This window comes from Emydura macquarii, unplaced genomic scaffold (genome assembly GCF_026122565.2).
Source record: "Emydura macquarii macquarii isolate MOO-44397 ecotype Brisbane River unplaced genomic scaffold, CSIRO-AGI_Emac_v2 contig_1551, whole genome shotgun sequence".
NCBI classification, from domain to species: Eukaryota; Metazoa; Chordata; order Testudines; family Chelidae; genus Emydura; species Emydura macquarii.
In genome coordinates this window covers 18090892-18106293 of record NW_027131688.1, presented here as the reverse complement: position 1 = coordinate 18106293, position 15402 = coordinate 18090892, and the positions used below count along the sequence as shown (strand labels likewise).

Genomic DNA, 15402 nt, shown 5'->3' with positions numbered 1-15402 from the left:
ATGCAGCTTGTGCACCCCTCCTTGCTCAGGGCTGTGTCTCAAGTCACACTCTAGCCCGTGTTGATTTCATACTGATTTGGACATCTGTTAAAATTTCATTGAAAAATCTTACAAACTCGATTCTAAGATGTGCTGAGGTCCTCCAGGGAGCTTCCAGGTAACTTCATCTCCCAAGGAAGTCAGTGGTAATTGAGGCCCCCTGAACCAGAAAGCCCTCAGCAACCTGCCCAAATAGGGTCTGACATGAACAGTTTTAAGAAAGAAATTTTCTCCCCTAAGGATGTGTTGAGACTGCGCAATTAAGGACTTCCAGGCACAGTGACATCCTTGCAGGAGGCATCAGAGAGTGGGTTGCCCAGAGAGTTTTAGATGCCCTGCAGCTGTCAGCTCACTGCAGCATGAGGCAGAGGCTTCGGTCACTCCAATGTACAGGAAAGAGAAGGTAAGGCAAATATCTGAGCTACTTCAAACTGCTCTGTTTATACATTGCTTTCAGTGGAGAATCCCAGTGCATCAAAAGCAAGCTGCTTTCCTAATCTGAATGCTGCTTTCCTGTCTGTTAAGTGAAAAGCAACTTTCATTACAGTTTAGAAAAACTGTAATGCTTTTAATCCACGATTTATAGTTATAAACTTTTGAAATGGTGCAGACGTTTGGCAGGTCCTCAACTGGTGTATGTCAACGGAGCTTTATTTTCAGTCAAAGACATGAACACCAGCCCTACCCCCAGCACAGATTTCTTCCCCTGGTGTGTCAAACTTACTCATGCTGTCCAGTGCATTGGATGGAGAGAGCCAAGACTCTGTCCATTCCCACCTTTGCCTGCCCTCTCCCCAACTATAATGTGCATGAGGGAGAGTAGCAGCTCTACAGAGGCTGCTCTTCCTCTCCCAAATGGTGACCTAGGTAACAAGGGGATAACATACACCCCATACTCCCTTCCAGAGAGGCACAGTCTGGACCCTGGTGATTATCGCACCAGTATAACTGAGAGCAGAACTAAGCCCACTCATCCCATTCAGAAATAAATTTGCCCCATGGCTAAGGAGCATTTACAAGGCACTGCTTTGTGGGGATTTCACCAAGCCTGTGGAAGAACACAAAAGCGGAGCAGTTAGGCATGTCATAGTGGATAAATAGCCCCAGGAAAACAAAACAGTAAGCTCTACTTATGCTATTTACACAGTAAAACAATAAAGCGTCATATTTCAATGATCAGCTCTGGAGTTTTTGATGGAAAAATGTATATTTAATGATGACTGGCCTTCACTGTTTGATTGGCAGCTGTTAAAGCCCCTTGGACAGTGAATCATGTCTCTTCCCAACTAAAATTCGATCAATAATTTCATTATAATATCTGTAGAAAATTCTAATGTTAAAATCCCACTTTATTACTATAATAATGGATCTAATTTGTAAAACGTATAAAGTGAGGCCATAACTGTACTGCAGAGAGATATATGTGATCCCACTACAGCTATATCATTTGCTGATGACTTTCACCCACATATTATCAACAGAAGCAAGATTAAGTGCAGTGATATTTGCAAGAGTTTGAGATTGGGAATGGTTTCTAAAAAGAAAGCCCAAAACGATCATAGAAATACAGCAATCATTATAAAAAGCACAGCCTCATTTACATACATGGATGTAGAGACATTTGTCTGTGATCTAGTCCTTCTAATCCCTTTCCACTTAACAGGAAAGCCTCATTTTTCAGCTGCCTATCTAAAAATATCACTTAAGTAGTATTGTTGAATATATTCATATTTAGCTTAAATTCACTTATATTGCCTACTCCAGCCACTTTTCCTGGATGTCTAGTCACATGCTGGTGGCTCTCAGAGAACATGCAATTAAACGGAAAGGCAGCGAGTTTAAAACTGATAACAGGAAATACTTTTTCATATGCACAATAGAACTCATTGCTGTGATATATCTGTGAGGCCATTTGCCCAGGAAGATTCCAAAGAAAGGATTGGACATTTATATGGATAACAAGAACATGCAGAGTTATAATAGAAAAGATTGTGGGGAAAAATCCTCAAAAATTTTGGAAAATATATATGAACCTTCATGCTTCAGGACACCTGACTAATGAAGGGAAGGACTAATAAAGGGAAGGATTCTCCATCATTCGAGCTCTTTAAATCAGGTCTTGATACTTTTCTGAAAGATTCACTATAGCTTAACCAGAAGTTACGGGCTTTATGCAGGAATTGCTAGGTGAGGTTCTATGGCTTGTGTTATGCAGGAGGAGACCATTATGATCATCCAGTCTGATTTCCTGCATACCATTCTGGTCTCTTCTGGTCTTACAATTTATGAATTGGAGAGACTTTCCCCTATGTTATGGTTATGCCTTAACTACCTAAGGCTGGGTTTCTTGAATCTTCCCCAGAAGCATCTGGTACAGGCCACTGTCACAGTCAGGTTACTGACCTAGGACCAGGACCACTAGTCTGATCTGATATGGTGATTCCTATGAGCCTATGAGAAGGATCTTCTCTAGGTAACACTTCTACATTTTATCTTTAGCCCTTTCAGATCATGACACCTCATTTTACTACTCCCTCCCCATAATGTGAACAGGACTTTTCCTGGGATCCTGGATGATCCAAGGGTAGATTCATGTCCTGAATGATAAATGAGAGACGCCTTCTAAACTGCAACCATAGTGTCAAATCCTGAGGTCCTAACACAGACCTTATTCAAGTATAAATCCCCTTGAATAAAGCCATTCAGCACAAGTCCCCCTGACATCACTGGAATTAAACATGTGCTTAAAGTGCTTTGCTGAATCAAGACCTGAATTAGGCCTGATTAAAGACTTCAAGATATGGCCGCAAATTTATAGCCCTTTTTTCCATCCTTTCTACCCCCAAAAAGAATCATTCCACATTAACATCGTTCCTCTGTGCAGTTAGGACAGGGATGGTGAATTCTAGCCCCATGTGTTAAAACATACAGAGTTATTCTTTTCCCATTTGTTGCTATGTAGCCAGCCTGATTTTGATTGAGGTGGAAGCCAATGCAGCACAGTGTGACACATCATGGGGCACCCATTTGTCCTCTCTACTCAGGGAGACAGGGCTAACTGTGAAGGCCGTTGACACAGCCCTGCACATGCTGTAGCATGTCTTAATCCAGTGTCTGCGACCCAATGTGTGTGTGGGGGGGGGGGGGGTAGGTTAGGTGCGCGAGAGGCATTTCACCTGTATGAATGGGCAGAAGGCAGGAACAGGCAGTGAGGGGGTAGAAAGATTAAACTAGAGAGAAAAGAGGGCATAGAATGGTGTTGGGTGACTCAGGGATGGAGAGAAAGGAACATAAGCTAGAGGGGGCAAAGTGATGAAACATGAGGAAAGGGAGGAAGAACAGTGGAAACAGCATCAACAACTATTTTTATTATTTTTATTTGTGTTACCATAGAGCCAAAGACCCCTAGTCATAGACCAGAACGTCATTGTGCTAGGCACTGCCTTCGCTGTGCCCAGTAGGTTGCTAGGGGAGGAAGGATGGACACTTGTGAGCAAATATATTCATCAGCATCACTGGATTTTGATCACAAAGTAATAATGTATCAGGGAAAACTCCCATCCCCACAGTAAGGCCTTTTCAAAATACAGAATGTTACATCTGCTTTGTCCACTTTCTCAGGGTGCTTGTGTGCACTGTACAGTTCTTAACTGATCTGGATTCATTTATAGACCTTGACCATATCATGATAAAGTGCATTTTTAAGAGGAAACTGGGATTTTTTACGTTATCTTATTTGCCATTTGGCCACACAATTCACAACAATTTGACTCTATGATCTAGACTGAATGTTGTTTTCAAGCAAAAAGTGAGAAAGACAATATAAATATACCTAAATTTAAATGGGCATATGAGTTACCATATCTTACACATCAGGATGATACACAAACATGAGGCTAGTGTGTTGTATCAGTCACTGAAATGATACGTGACAATCCACAATGGAGCTGCTTAACTTGGAAGAATAGTTAGAAAGACATCTCTGTAATAGGATGCATATATATCATATCATGTTTGTGTTTTTCTATCCTATTAGGACTATGCAACTTTTTAAATTATCTTATTCTGTCAGATTAAGAAAAATCCCTTTTTGAATTAAATCAGTTGGTTCCAAAAATAGTAATTCTTGTATTTTTATATTTTAACCAAGTTCTCCTACTCTGTCATTTCTTCGGGAGATGACAGTTCTAGTGAACTCCCGATCTATGACTCTGAAAGGAAGTGCAGTGTTACTTCGCTGTAAATACAGCACGGATCTGAGTGTAAACAATGTCTCAACAAGTGTGTTTCAAAGGTCTGCGGAAGGACACCCTATAAATCTAGCCAAAGAAAGTTCAAAGCGTCATTTGAAAGGCATTACTCCAGTTTGAATCATGGCATTTTGTGCTTTGATCGATTACCTAGACGAATTGTAGTAGCTGTCCTCCTTCGATACTGAGGAAACGGCCACCCGTGAACCAAGCTGTGAGTAAAAAGCGAAAAGCAGAGAGAAGGGTTCGATTTCGTGAGCCAGAAGAGATCACTGGACATGGTATGTTCAAGATATTAAAACTATTTATACTTAAGAGTGGCATTCTCTGTCCAGTTTTTATTGTTCTCCTCCTCTTTCCACATCCCCCTCCTCACCAATGTCTGTTGTCATTATTCATTGTGTTATCTGTGTAAATCAGGGCAATTTCTTGGGGCAGAGTCCTTCAGCTCAGTCTTCAGCATAGTGGCTGTGATCCACTTTCTGCCTTACCTGATGGCAAAATAGGCACAAGGTAGAACAACCAGAGAACTATTCTTGCTGACCTCCTGGAACAGTCCCCTAAAAGGAGCATTCTAATAGCTGGGGATTGACAGAGCTGTACGTTCTGATCACGTCCCTTTCTACCCCATCCCATCCCAGAACACCCCCTCTGTGGACCAGGGATGGAGGTGGTGCCTCTTTAAGACAGATTTAAATGCTGTTCATGTCACTCTGGGACAAAGGAGACTTATCCTGGATGGGGGAACTTCCCCCATGTCTCCTTATGTCTACAAAGCATTGTATACACCAGTCACATTATACAACTAATAACTAAATAAGAGTTGTCTCATCGTTCTAACTTTAATGCACTATACTATGAACGAAAAATTGTATTGTACTATAGGAAGCTAGCGCATTCATTGGGGAATCAAGCATAACAAAAAATTAACATATGTATGAATTGAATTTAAATGCTTTTGGCCTGATGGTAATTCTGCATTATCACTTTGTCGACAGTGAAAAATGCAATATGAGGAAGGTGGTGCAGGTACTGAATGGGCTGCTAGGCCTCACGGCTTTCCCTGGCTTTGTAATACATCACTGTGCAAGGTTGGGCATGATCCAATACCCCGTGAAATTAGTAACAGCTTCCAACTGACTTCAGTGGGCTTTGGTCAGCTTTGTGGTATCTTTGGGACTTTCTAGTCAGTCAGAACCTGGCATGTGAAAGGAGCCAGTAAGTTGCTCCTAAATTCTGTGGGTGTCCACTTGCATGCTTAACACCACAAGTCTGAGGAGAAATTATTATCCCCCCTCTCACCCTCAGCATTTATGTCCATATTAACAGTGACAAATACAATAACACCTCTCTAGTGCAAGTTGGACTGTGTGGAATGGAATTCAAACGGGTCTGATTCTCCTCTCACTTTACCTGGTTGCCATTGAATCCTAGAAATGTAGGACTAGAAGGGACCTCAAGAGGTCAGTCCATCCCCCTGCGCTGAGGCAGAATTAAATATACCTAGACCATCCCTGACAGGTGTTTCTTTATCCTGTTCTTTAAAAACACCTGTGTCAGGGATTGTACAACCTCCTAAGTAACCTGTTCCAGGGCTTAACTATCCTTATTGTTCAAAAGTTTTCCCTAATATCTCACCTAAATCTCCCTTGCTGCAAACTAACCTTTCAAGGTACTCCTGATTCATGGTGAAGTGTAAGTGAGAGGAGAATCAGACCCAGGTTTTTTTTAAGACAGGAACAATTCCCAGTCTTTCACTTCAAGAGCTATAACTAATTTTCTTTATTACAAACAGCCTGTGATTAGTTTCTCCGTACAATGCTATTAATATAATTCAGTTAGAGGCTGGTAAGAGAAAGCTTGTTGGCGCCAATGACGTTTTTCCATTCGCTGTATTTTTCATGCTGGATTCTGCTCGAGCTGTCCTTGCCAAACATGCACCGTTCTGGGACATTGTTAGATGAGGAATCCATGTTACAAAAGTGTTTGTTTTTAAACTTAACTTCCTACCTCAGCCTGCTGGACTGTCTCATTTTCATGCTGAAAATGATTCAGATAAGGCGTTCCTTCTTGGCGACAGCTACAAAACCTCTTATCCCAATCACAACAGCAGCAGACTCCAGATCTTACATTCCTACTCCATCACTGTCTGTTTTCCATTTCTTCCTGAAATGCTTCTGCATTTTCACGCTTGCAGTTTTTAGGCAGAAACTTTCACTTAGTGGGCCAGATAGGTCAGATCCTCATCTGGCATGAAAGGGTGTAGCTTCACAGAAGTCAAAAGTCTTGTGTCAATTCACACCAGTTTAGGATTTGGCCCACTATCTTTAACACAACTGTGTAAATGGACTATTTCAAAAAGACACAGCCAGAGCCCCCTAGCAAGCTTGCCTATTTCATTCTGCTGCCCTAAGGAGGCCTTTGTTAGCATGTAAGAACATTTTCATTCTATTTTCTAGACATTTCCTGCTGTGACTACAGAGTTGGTAAGTTGAAGTTTTACATTATAACTGTGGGCCATCCAAGGCACTAACCTCAGATTGCCTACCTGCTGCTGCAATTAATTGTGCGGCGATACTACATGAATAGGAATTGTTTCATGCTGTCACTGTTTTTTTGTGTGCATGAACCACAATATGTGATGAGTTCTGCTCCAGTATTTTAAACCAACAAAAGGTAAGACAAATAGTGGAAACAATAATTCAATCCCCGGAGCCATGTTTAATTTAAACATAATTAATACATTTTATGGCAATAAAATGGGTCCAGGTTTTTCACTGAGATATGGAAGTGAAACCCTCCCTCTTGCCCCCGGAGCTAAGCAGTAGTTCTCTCAGCTGACTTCTACCCGTGGTGAATATGTAGTTCATTAACACAGTGGTGATGTGAAGGAAATAATTAAAATCCTGTTTTCTCTTTTTGTGTGTGCAAGAATATTCAAGGCAAACAAAAGTTGCAGAAATACTCCAGCAAGTATGTGTGCACATGTTATTATTACTGACTATATCCCAAGAACATCTGGAGGCCCCAACCAAGATTGGGATCCATTGTGCCATACACATACATATTTAGGGATTGTTCCTTCTCCGAAGAGCCCACAGTCTAAATAGACAAGTTAGATGAAAGGGAGTGTTAGTATCCCCATTTTACAGATGAGGATCTGAGACACAGAGCTGCTGCTTTAGATCCTCCGTTGGTCTAAATCAGCTGAGTTGGTGATAAGTGATTTGTCCCAAGTCATGCAGAACATCTGTATCAGAGCCAGGACTTGAACCCTGCACTCTTGAGATCCAGTCTTGTACCACTATCACAGACCATCTGCCTCTTAAGTGGAACTGAGTGTGCTATTTGTAACAAACAGTTTAGCTAACGGGTTTAATGGAGCTGTGCAGAGGAATGAAGTTCCATTTCACAAAGGATTTTGAAATCTGGCTTGGTTACAAATTGCAGTGAAAACCGAAAATTCATAATTCACCATGATTGAAAATTCCAGAAAAAAAATTAATTCTGAGTCGTTCGAAATGTTTTGTTTTAACAAACTCAGAATGTCTAGTTTTCTAATTACACTTTAAAATTCTGTTTTATCTATCACAGTAGATAATAAATCAAAATAAAGTGTTTTAAAATGAAAATTAATTTAAAAAACACAAAAATTGAAACATTTCATTCCAAAAATGTCAAAATAGGATGTTTTGACATTCTCAAAACTTTTTTCTTTCATTTTATAACAAAAAAGTCCTTGCCAAAATCTACCCTGTTTCACAAAGTCTTTTGATTTCTGATGATTTTTGATATTCTGATGGAATACAGTTCCTTTGAAGTTTCACTGACCAGTTCAAGAATTTAGCCCTTTTTTCTGTTTCCAAATTAGCATGAGCAGACTGATTTTTTAAAGAATTTATTTGCAATTATGCAACGAACATAGTTAAGTCTAAATGTGTTTGGAATGATCAGAATTAACTTCCGCTATACCGGCGCACTGTTCGTTATGCATAGCGTCTGATAGTTGATCTCAGAGTATGGCTACACTTCAAGCTGGTGGTGTTTATTCCCAGCTACAGGAGACAAGCTGGCATTACTCTAATCAAACTACCATGTTACGAGCAGAGTGTAGCTACAGTGGCATAAGCAGCAGGAAGATCTAGCTGGCATGAGTATATGCCTCGCTTCTTGGACAGAGGTGTAGTGATGGCAACTAGCCCCTCACACTACACGTCCCTGCAGCTATGCTCTATTTTTAGCACTCTAATTCAATCACCCACGTATGTCTCCTTGAGCTGGGAATTACTCCCCCAGCTCAAAGTACAGACATACCCTCACACTTAGGGCAGGGCTACACTAGAAGCACTACAGAGGTGTAACTGCATTGCTGCAGCTCTGCCGCTGTAGCGCGTCTGGTGCAGACACTCTATGCTGACGGGAGAGCGCTCTCCCATCAGCATAATTACCCCACCTCCACGAGAGGCAGAGGCTATATTGGCTGGAGAGCTGACAGCGTGAACAGTGCTTAAGTCACTGTAAGTTGCATCGCTCAGGGGGTGACTTTTTCACACCCCCGAGCGACGTAAGTTAAATCAACTTAAGCAGAAATGTAGACCTACCTTTACGTCACACGTTATTTTTTCTGCTCCCTTATTGAGAAAACTTTATTAGTAGGGAGTGAGCATTTCCAAGATGAATGGAGACTAATGAATATCTTTATATCTGAAGTGTGAATCCCTTGTAAACCACGCAGAGAGCAACCTTTGAGTGATTTATAAACAATTTGCAAGAACTTCAAAGGAGAGGAAATAAAAAGGCCTGAATCAAAATGTGAGTTTCATTTCACAAAAATGTTTTCACTACTAGAAACCTAACTGTGACCTTTTTATTGAAGTCTGCCACCCAGTTAAGAATGAGGAATGAAATCAAGTGATTTGAGAGACAAATCACACAGTGGAAATATCAAACAGCAAATAGCTTCACCAGAAAGAGCTGGTGAGCAATCCCCAGACTCAGATATGTCCACATAAACCTTTCATAGAATAATTCCAAACAACAGAAAAATTAATAAAAATTGAAGCCTGTTCACAGATAATCTGCAAGCAGAAAGAAAGGCTACATTCAAATGAAGAAATTATTTGGTGCAAATAATTCACCCAACTCTATTATAGAACATCGATTTGGATTCTGGTGAGTTTTCAAATGATTGGCTATTAACATTCTACCTTCTCCCCACACACTTTTTGATACATTATTATGTGCTTGTTGCTTGATTTTATGACTTTTACCTTCTTTTATGTACATCTGTTTGACAGCTTAATTGACTGCTATGTATTCCAGGGCTGGTAATAGAAGCTAATTTAAATACGCTACAGCTAATGGCCGTCCTTTACCCATAACAATACACACCACATTTTTATCTTCTTATTGATTATGTGCATATGCCAGGCAAATAGTTGCACACTATCGTTTTTTATTCAGGCATGAATTTGGTTTTAGATAGCACATTTAATACTCAGAGTCCTTTATAAAATAACACTGACTGTGCAGTGACCATGCAGCCAAATAGAGCAGCCATTACGCTCTCAGAAATAGTTCACACGTGCTGTTAGGGGGAAAAGAAGGATGGCTTTTAAACACAAACCTGAGAATTAGGAGAGTGGAGATATATCACAAGCTTCCTGTGTGGCTAGATTGCCACAGCCCTTGCTCAACCGGGCAAGGAAAGTAGAGGGAGTTTGGAGCAGCTGTTGTAGTGGTAGGATATGGGGTGCGACTGCAGAATCCAAGGGGGGTCACCACCTTCCACAGTGGAGGGTGGGGCTCTGGGCTGCCAGGATATAGTCAGGTGAGCAGGAGGCAGGAGTGGACACCAGGCCCTGATTTCTGTCACTACAGCACTGTGATCTTTAAATACATTATAAATTAGATAACTATAAATAAATAATTTAGTTGCTACATACAAACTTTTGTTGCTTCAGTGCAGAGAACAAGACAGGGCTCATTTCCTTGTTCAGCCTGCAAGGAGGGCAGCAGGGGTCACTTGCCCCATACTTCCTGCCACTGGCAAATGGGCAGGGAAGGCGTGGAAAGAGATGGGAAGGGGGAAGACAGCCCCCACAACTTGCCATCCAGAGTAGATAGCCAGGCACACAGGGGGTAACTAGCTGTTCCAGGAGCAGGGGAGAAATGACTTATGCCCACCCCAGAGCAGCGAGGAGGAGCCAGGAAGTACCCAATAACACTGCCCCTTACTCAAAGGAGACTGTATGGTGAAGATCTAGCCCTAATCCTGGTGTGCCTGTTTCTTTGCCTGCATCATGAGGATGACCCTTCTCAGGTTCACTGGGGTGTTGCCAATCTCAGCTTGTCAGGCAGTCAGAGTCTATACGGCTGCCCTCAGAAAAATGCTGTCACACAGAACAGGAACAATCCTTGCATTCAAGGTCGCGGCACCAAATGAAACCATCTGAGGATCTGGCACCTAACGTCAACACACGTGACATCACCCAACAGAACTGGCCTGATCCCGCTCTTGTTTTGATCTACTTAACCACTGCCCATGTCTTCATTCCCAGCTTCCTTTTACTGCCAATAACCTTCCCCATACACAGCATGACCTGCATACACTGCGCTCAGCCATGCTGCAGCAGAGAGAACATACAATTCCTTTCCAGGTTGTTGTGCTGCTCTCTAGAATCATAGGTTTAGCAGGGACCACGAGGGTCATCTACTCTAACCCCCTCCCAGGATGCAGGATTGGTTGTATCTAAACCATCCCAGGCCGATGGCTATCTGGCCTCTTTTTGAAAACCTCCAGTGAAGGAGCTTCCATGACTTCTCTAGTTTGTTCCATTGTCCTCATGTTCTTACAGCTAGGAGATTTTTCTTAAATTTAATCTAAATCTGCTCTGCTGTAGTTTGAACCCATTGCCTCTTGCCCTGCTCTCTCTGGCAAGAGAGAACAACTTTTCTCCATTTGTTTATGGCAGCCTATTCTTCTAATTTGAATAAGGCATAGAAGCACAGTGCAAACTTATTGCACAGGTCTCTTAAACCAGGAAAAGCTTTCTCCAGCTAGCCTTAGAAATCAGGAAACTCTAGACACTTGGTTCCAGATCCTAGCCCTTAGACTAGTGGTGCAAAACTGCTGTAATGCCAGATTAACTGGCCACTGGAGAATTCCTCCTGGGTAAGTGTATCTGCCAGTGGGATAGGGCTGTTGTAATGTCATCCTTGCCTTATTAGCCTCCAGTTGGTTGGAAGGAGGAGGATTATGCCTGTTGGCCCCCAACTGGTTGGATGGAAGGGGGTGGTTATGCCTCCATCAGTCCCTGGGCTGTCATCAGGGTGGTGATAGAATACACCATGGAAAAGTTATGGATTGGATTAAACTTCACTGAAACTGGTAGGTGTACCAGTCACCTGTCACTCAGGATAAGTGTATGAGCTCCTTTTTGAAACCAGAAAGCTGAAACAAGAGGAGCACCACGCAGAACACAACGCACATGGCAAGGTTTAAGTAGAAGTTGAGCTATGAGACCCAAGAAGTTTTTCTGGGGACTGATATAACAAACGCAGGTGCTGGGGCATTGATTGTTGGATTGCGTGTCTGTGTGTGAGAGAGAAATACCAGACCCAGAGAAGGAGCAGAAAGCCAAGGGGACAGCAGAACAAGCACTTTGGAAAGAGTCAAGAGAGTTTTGGGCAGAGTGCTGACTGAAAAAAGCTAAGAATTATGAGCAAATAAATTATCTCCTGCTATGTTCAGGGAAACTGGACTTTGGTGCAGTCCTCTGTATTTATGAATATACAAAGAAATACCTGGCTTCATCATCCATTTCTCCTCCTAGTGGAAACAACCTGCAGGACCCTGAAAACTGGCTAACTGCTTGCATCGTAAAGGGGTAACAGAAAGATTCACTAAAGATGCAATCTCATATCTAAATCTCTATTTGTACCTATTAGTCCTGACCAGTCTCTCTGATAATGTTACAATGGCATTGCCCAGCTATAATCAACTGCAGAATGGCACCCAAGCATGTAAAACGTAGCCCAATGATTTCCACATGTATTGTATGCCTGACCTATCGTGATTTGAAATTCCTCAGATTATTTTTACAAGCACGAAGAAATGTTTACAACATATTCCTTTTTGTGATTAAACACTATGGACATTCCAGTGTGATTAGCACATTTAACATGGAGGGCAGGTCTACACTGGAAGCGCTACAGTGTGTCTGGTGAAGACGGTGAATGCCGACGGGAGAGCGCTCTCCCATCGGCACAATTACTCCACCTCCACAAGCGGTGGAAGCTGTCAGTGGGAAAGCGTCTCCCATCAACATAACAACCGTGTGGGCAGCACTAAGGTCATTGTATTTGTCTCTCTCAGGTGGGTGTCTTTTTCACACCCCTGAGCGACGTAAGTTGGATCAACTTACTTAAGTGGTAGTGTAGACCTGCTCTGAGAGGCAGACTGGACTTGTGAAAGCATTGTAAATGTGCCCTCTTGGGCTATGTCTACACTAGAGATCTTACAGCAGCAGAGCTGTACCACTGCAGCTGTACCACTGTAAGGTATCCTATGTAGTCACTCTATGCCAATGGGATCTCTCCTGTTGGCATAATTAAACCACCCCCAATGAGCAGCGGTAGCTATGTCAGCAGAAGATTCTCAACATAGAACTGTCCAAACCAGTGCTTCGGTCGGTAAAACTTATGTCAGTCGGGGGGGTGTTTTTCCCACAAAAGTGCTAGTGTAGACATAGCCTCAGTTGATAGCTCAGCATCTCATTCTTATTTTAATTAGCAGGACCTGTAACAAGTTAATGTACAAGGGAAAAGGCAAGTAATCTACTTCCTCTCTCTTTATGGAACATTTGTGAGCATTAAATAATCAGTCGTGGTTGCTTAATATTCTCTAGTATTTAACCTAGTGTTTTGCTTAAATGTATAAAAATAATTGCTGTGAAGACATTCGAGAATCTGCATTAACTATGGTAATCTTGTTCTTATTGTATATAATTAAACCCTAGTAATGCTCCATTAGATTACATCTTTGATATTCAGTATCCTCTGTAGGGCGGTGTGACTCACTGCTGTTTAACTGATGCCTACAGAAGCACTCACAACCAGAGCACGGCTTTCCCTGCAGTTACCAGAAAACCAGGACAAAGGCAGCAGTGGGGAGGGTTAAATTTGGGAGCCCTTTAAGACGACACTAAAATAATGCTTGTTTCTTTTCTCTCCCCAACCTCTCCCAGCACATGACAGGCATTCAGCTGGATTGCCTTTGCTCCTGTGGATTTCACTTTGTATAGTGCTGATCCTGGCTGTGAGTCTGTACTACAACAGCATGAAGCAGAATTTCAAAGTCTTGGAAGAATTTCAATCCCAACTCGTTATCTTCTTTCTTCAGATAAGACACGTTGCTTTGAAATGCTGGACTTGGTTTATGAGGCAATAACAGTGTTCTCTGCTGTCACACATGTGGACCTGTGCCTGGCCTAAGAAAGATCTTAGTGGGTAACATCTAAATGCATATTGCAGTGCAAGGTTCAAAGCCCACTCAAACCAAACATCAGAGAATGCACCAGCCTTCCCTTTGAAGACTAATAGAGCTGACTCTGTTGTACACTTACCTTTTCCTGTAGCCACTTGTTTTCCGTTTCTTTTATGATTATTGTGTATATTACACTACCACCTAGAGGTTGCAACCAAAATCAGGGCTCCATTGTCCTAAGCAGTATACAAATTCCTGGTAAGAGATAGTTCCTGCCTCAAAGAGCTTATAAACTGAAGAAACATGAAAGAGAGAAGGAACAGGAACACAGAGAGATTAATTGATTTCAACAAGGCCACATAGGTAGGTAGCACCAGGAACTGGATGCAAGTCATTCAAGTCCCAGGTCAGTACTTTAAGCACAAGACCATCATTTCTCTCCAGTTTTGCTACTGCAATGTGTACAAATGTTACTGGTGCGTTTGAAGGCTCTGCAATGCTGTATTTTACACATATGTGAAATGATTGTGAGTAAAACCTTGGCAGGTGGTGTTCTCATTTCCCCTCATGCTTTCTCCTGTATGGGCAAAAGATAGCTCTTGGAAATGTTTCACCAGGTTCCCAGGCATGAAAGAGAGCATGGAAAGTCATTTAAACAGGATATAGTTATTTGCCTAATGTACACAACAGAATTGAAACCCAGGTTAATTATCAAGTCAGTAGTTTAATCCTATGAGTTTGGTTCAGTCCATAAATCTCATGAGCCAATTTTACATGATTTGTGACATCAGCAAACTTCTTCAATTTACATATAGTTTGTATTCAGTCAGAGGATCCATGTATTCATTTCATGCGGGCTCATCTACAGTTTAAGGCTTTGCATAATGCTACAATTAACTGTTTGTGAAGGTGGAAAAGGATAAAGCTGCATTGTCTTGAGGGGCCCCCTTTAATATCCCATAGTAAAGATATCTCTGAAGGGGATCATTTTAACAATGATACTTCAATAAATGTGGAGAACCTCTTGTGTGTGTCCAAATGGATCTGTGTGTCTATCCAAGTGGGTCCCAGAGAGAGGCAACAAATTCATCTGGCCTATGAGCAATAGCTTTCTGGACTTTATTTTCTCCATAGGCATGAATAGCAACATCATTTTTTGCCTGGCCTTCTTTTTAAGTAACATTAAATAATACATTCTGACAAGTGCCCTTCTGTATTCAGAGTGATAAAGACCACCTGAGAGTCTGCAACAGCAGAAAAACCTTGTGAAGAAGATGGAAGACAATACTGGAAAGATCACAGCCCAAAGTCCCCTGTCGTGACAACCAACAAAACACTCTGCATTTTACTGTTGATTGATAAAGAACATTTCATATGGCATTGAGGAGCAACAGCATATCATCTTCTAGGCAACCTGAAGTAGGCAAATGATTAAATAGGAACAAGGAGAAGCAACCTTTTCTCATAAGGAATGTATGCCTCTTCTCAATTGAAAATGGGTCAAACAAATTACAGCATTCAGACTCAAAGACAGAATGAGGTGACTTCAGCAGGTAATCTGATGCTCATCCTAGGCTGTCACAGGCCAACAGGCAATTGCCTCAGACAAGCTGCCAGTTTGGGAAT

General features: G+C 41.8%; 1 protein-coding gene across 1 annotated transcript; it reads left to right on the top strand.

Moving 5' to 3' along the window:
• The first annotated feature begins 329 nt into the window (after positions 1-329).
• On the top strand, positions 330-14801 carry CUNH14orf180 (chromosome unknown C14orf180 homolog). Its single transcript, XM_067555152.1, has 4 exons — positions 330-442; positions 4444-4570; positions 6749-6775; positions 13538-14801. Exons 1-4 carry the CDS (start codon positions 425-427, stop codon positions 13738-13740), a joined length of 375 nt encoding a protein of 124 aa, XP_067411253.1. The 5' UTR covers positions 330-424; the 3' UTR covers positions 13741-14801.
• The last annotated feature ends 601 nt before the right edge of the window (positions 14802-15402 follow it).

Coding starts and splice junctions, on each gene's coding strand:
- CUNH14orf180 (XM_067555152.1), top strand. Junction 4,571..6,748: donor AGAAGAGATCACTGGACATG/GTATGTTCAAGA, acceptor TCTATTTTCTAG/ACATTTCCTGCTGTGACTAC. Junction 6,776..13,537: donor CTGCTGTGACTACAGAGTTG/GTAAGTTGAAGT, acceptor AACCTCTCCCAG/CACATGACAGGCATTCAGCT.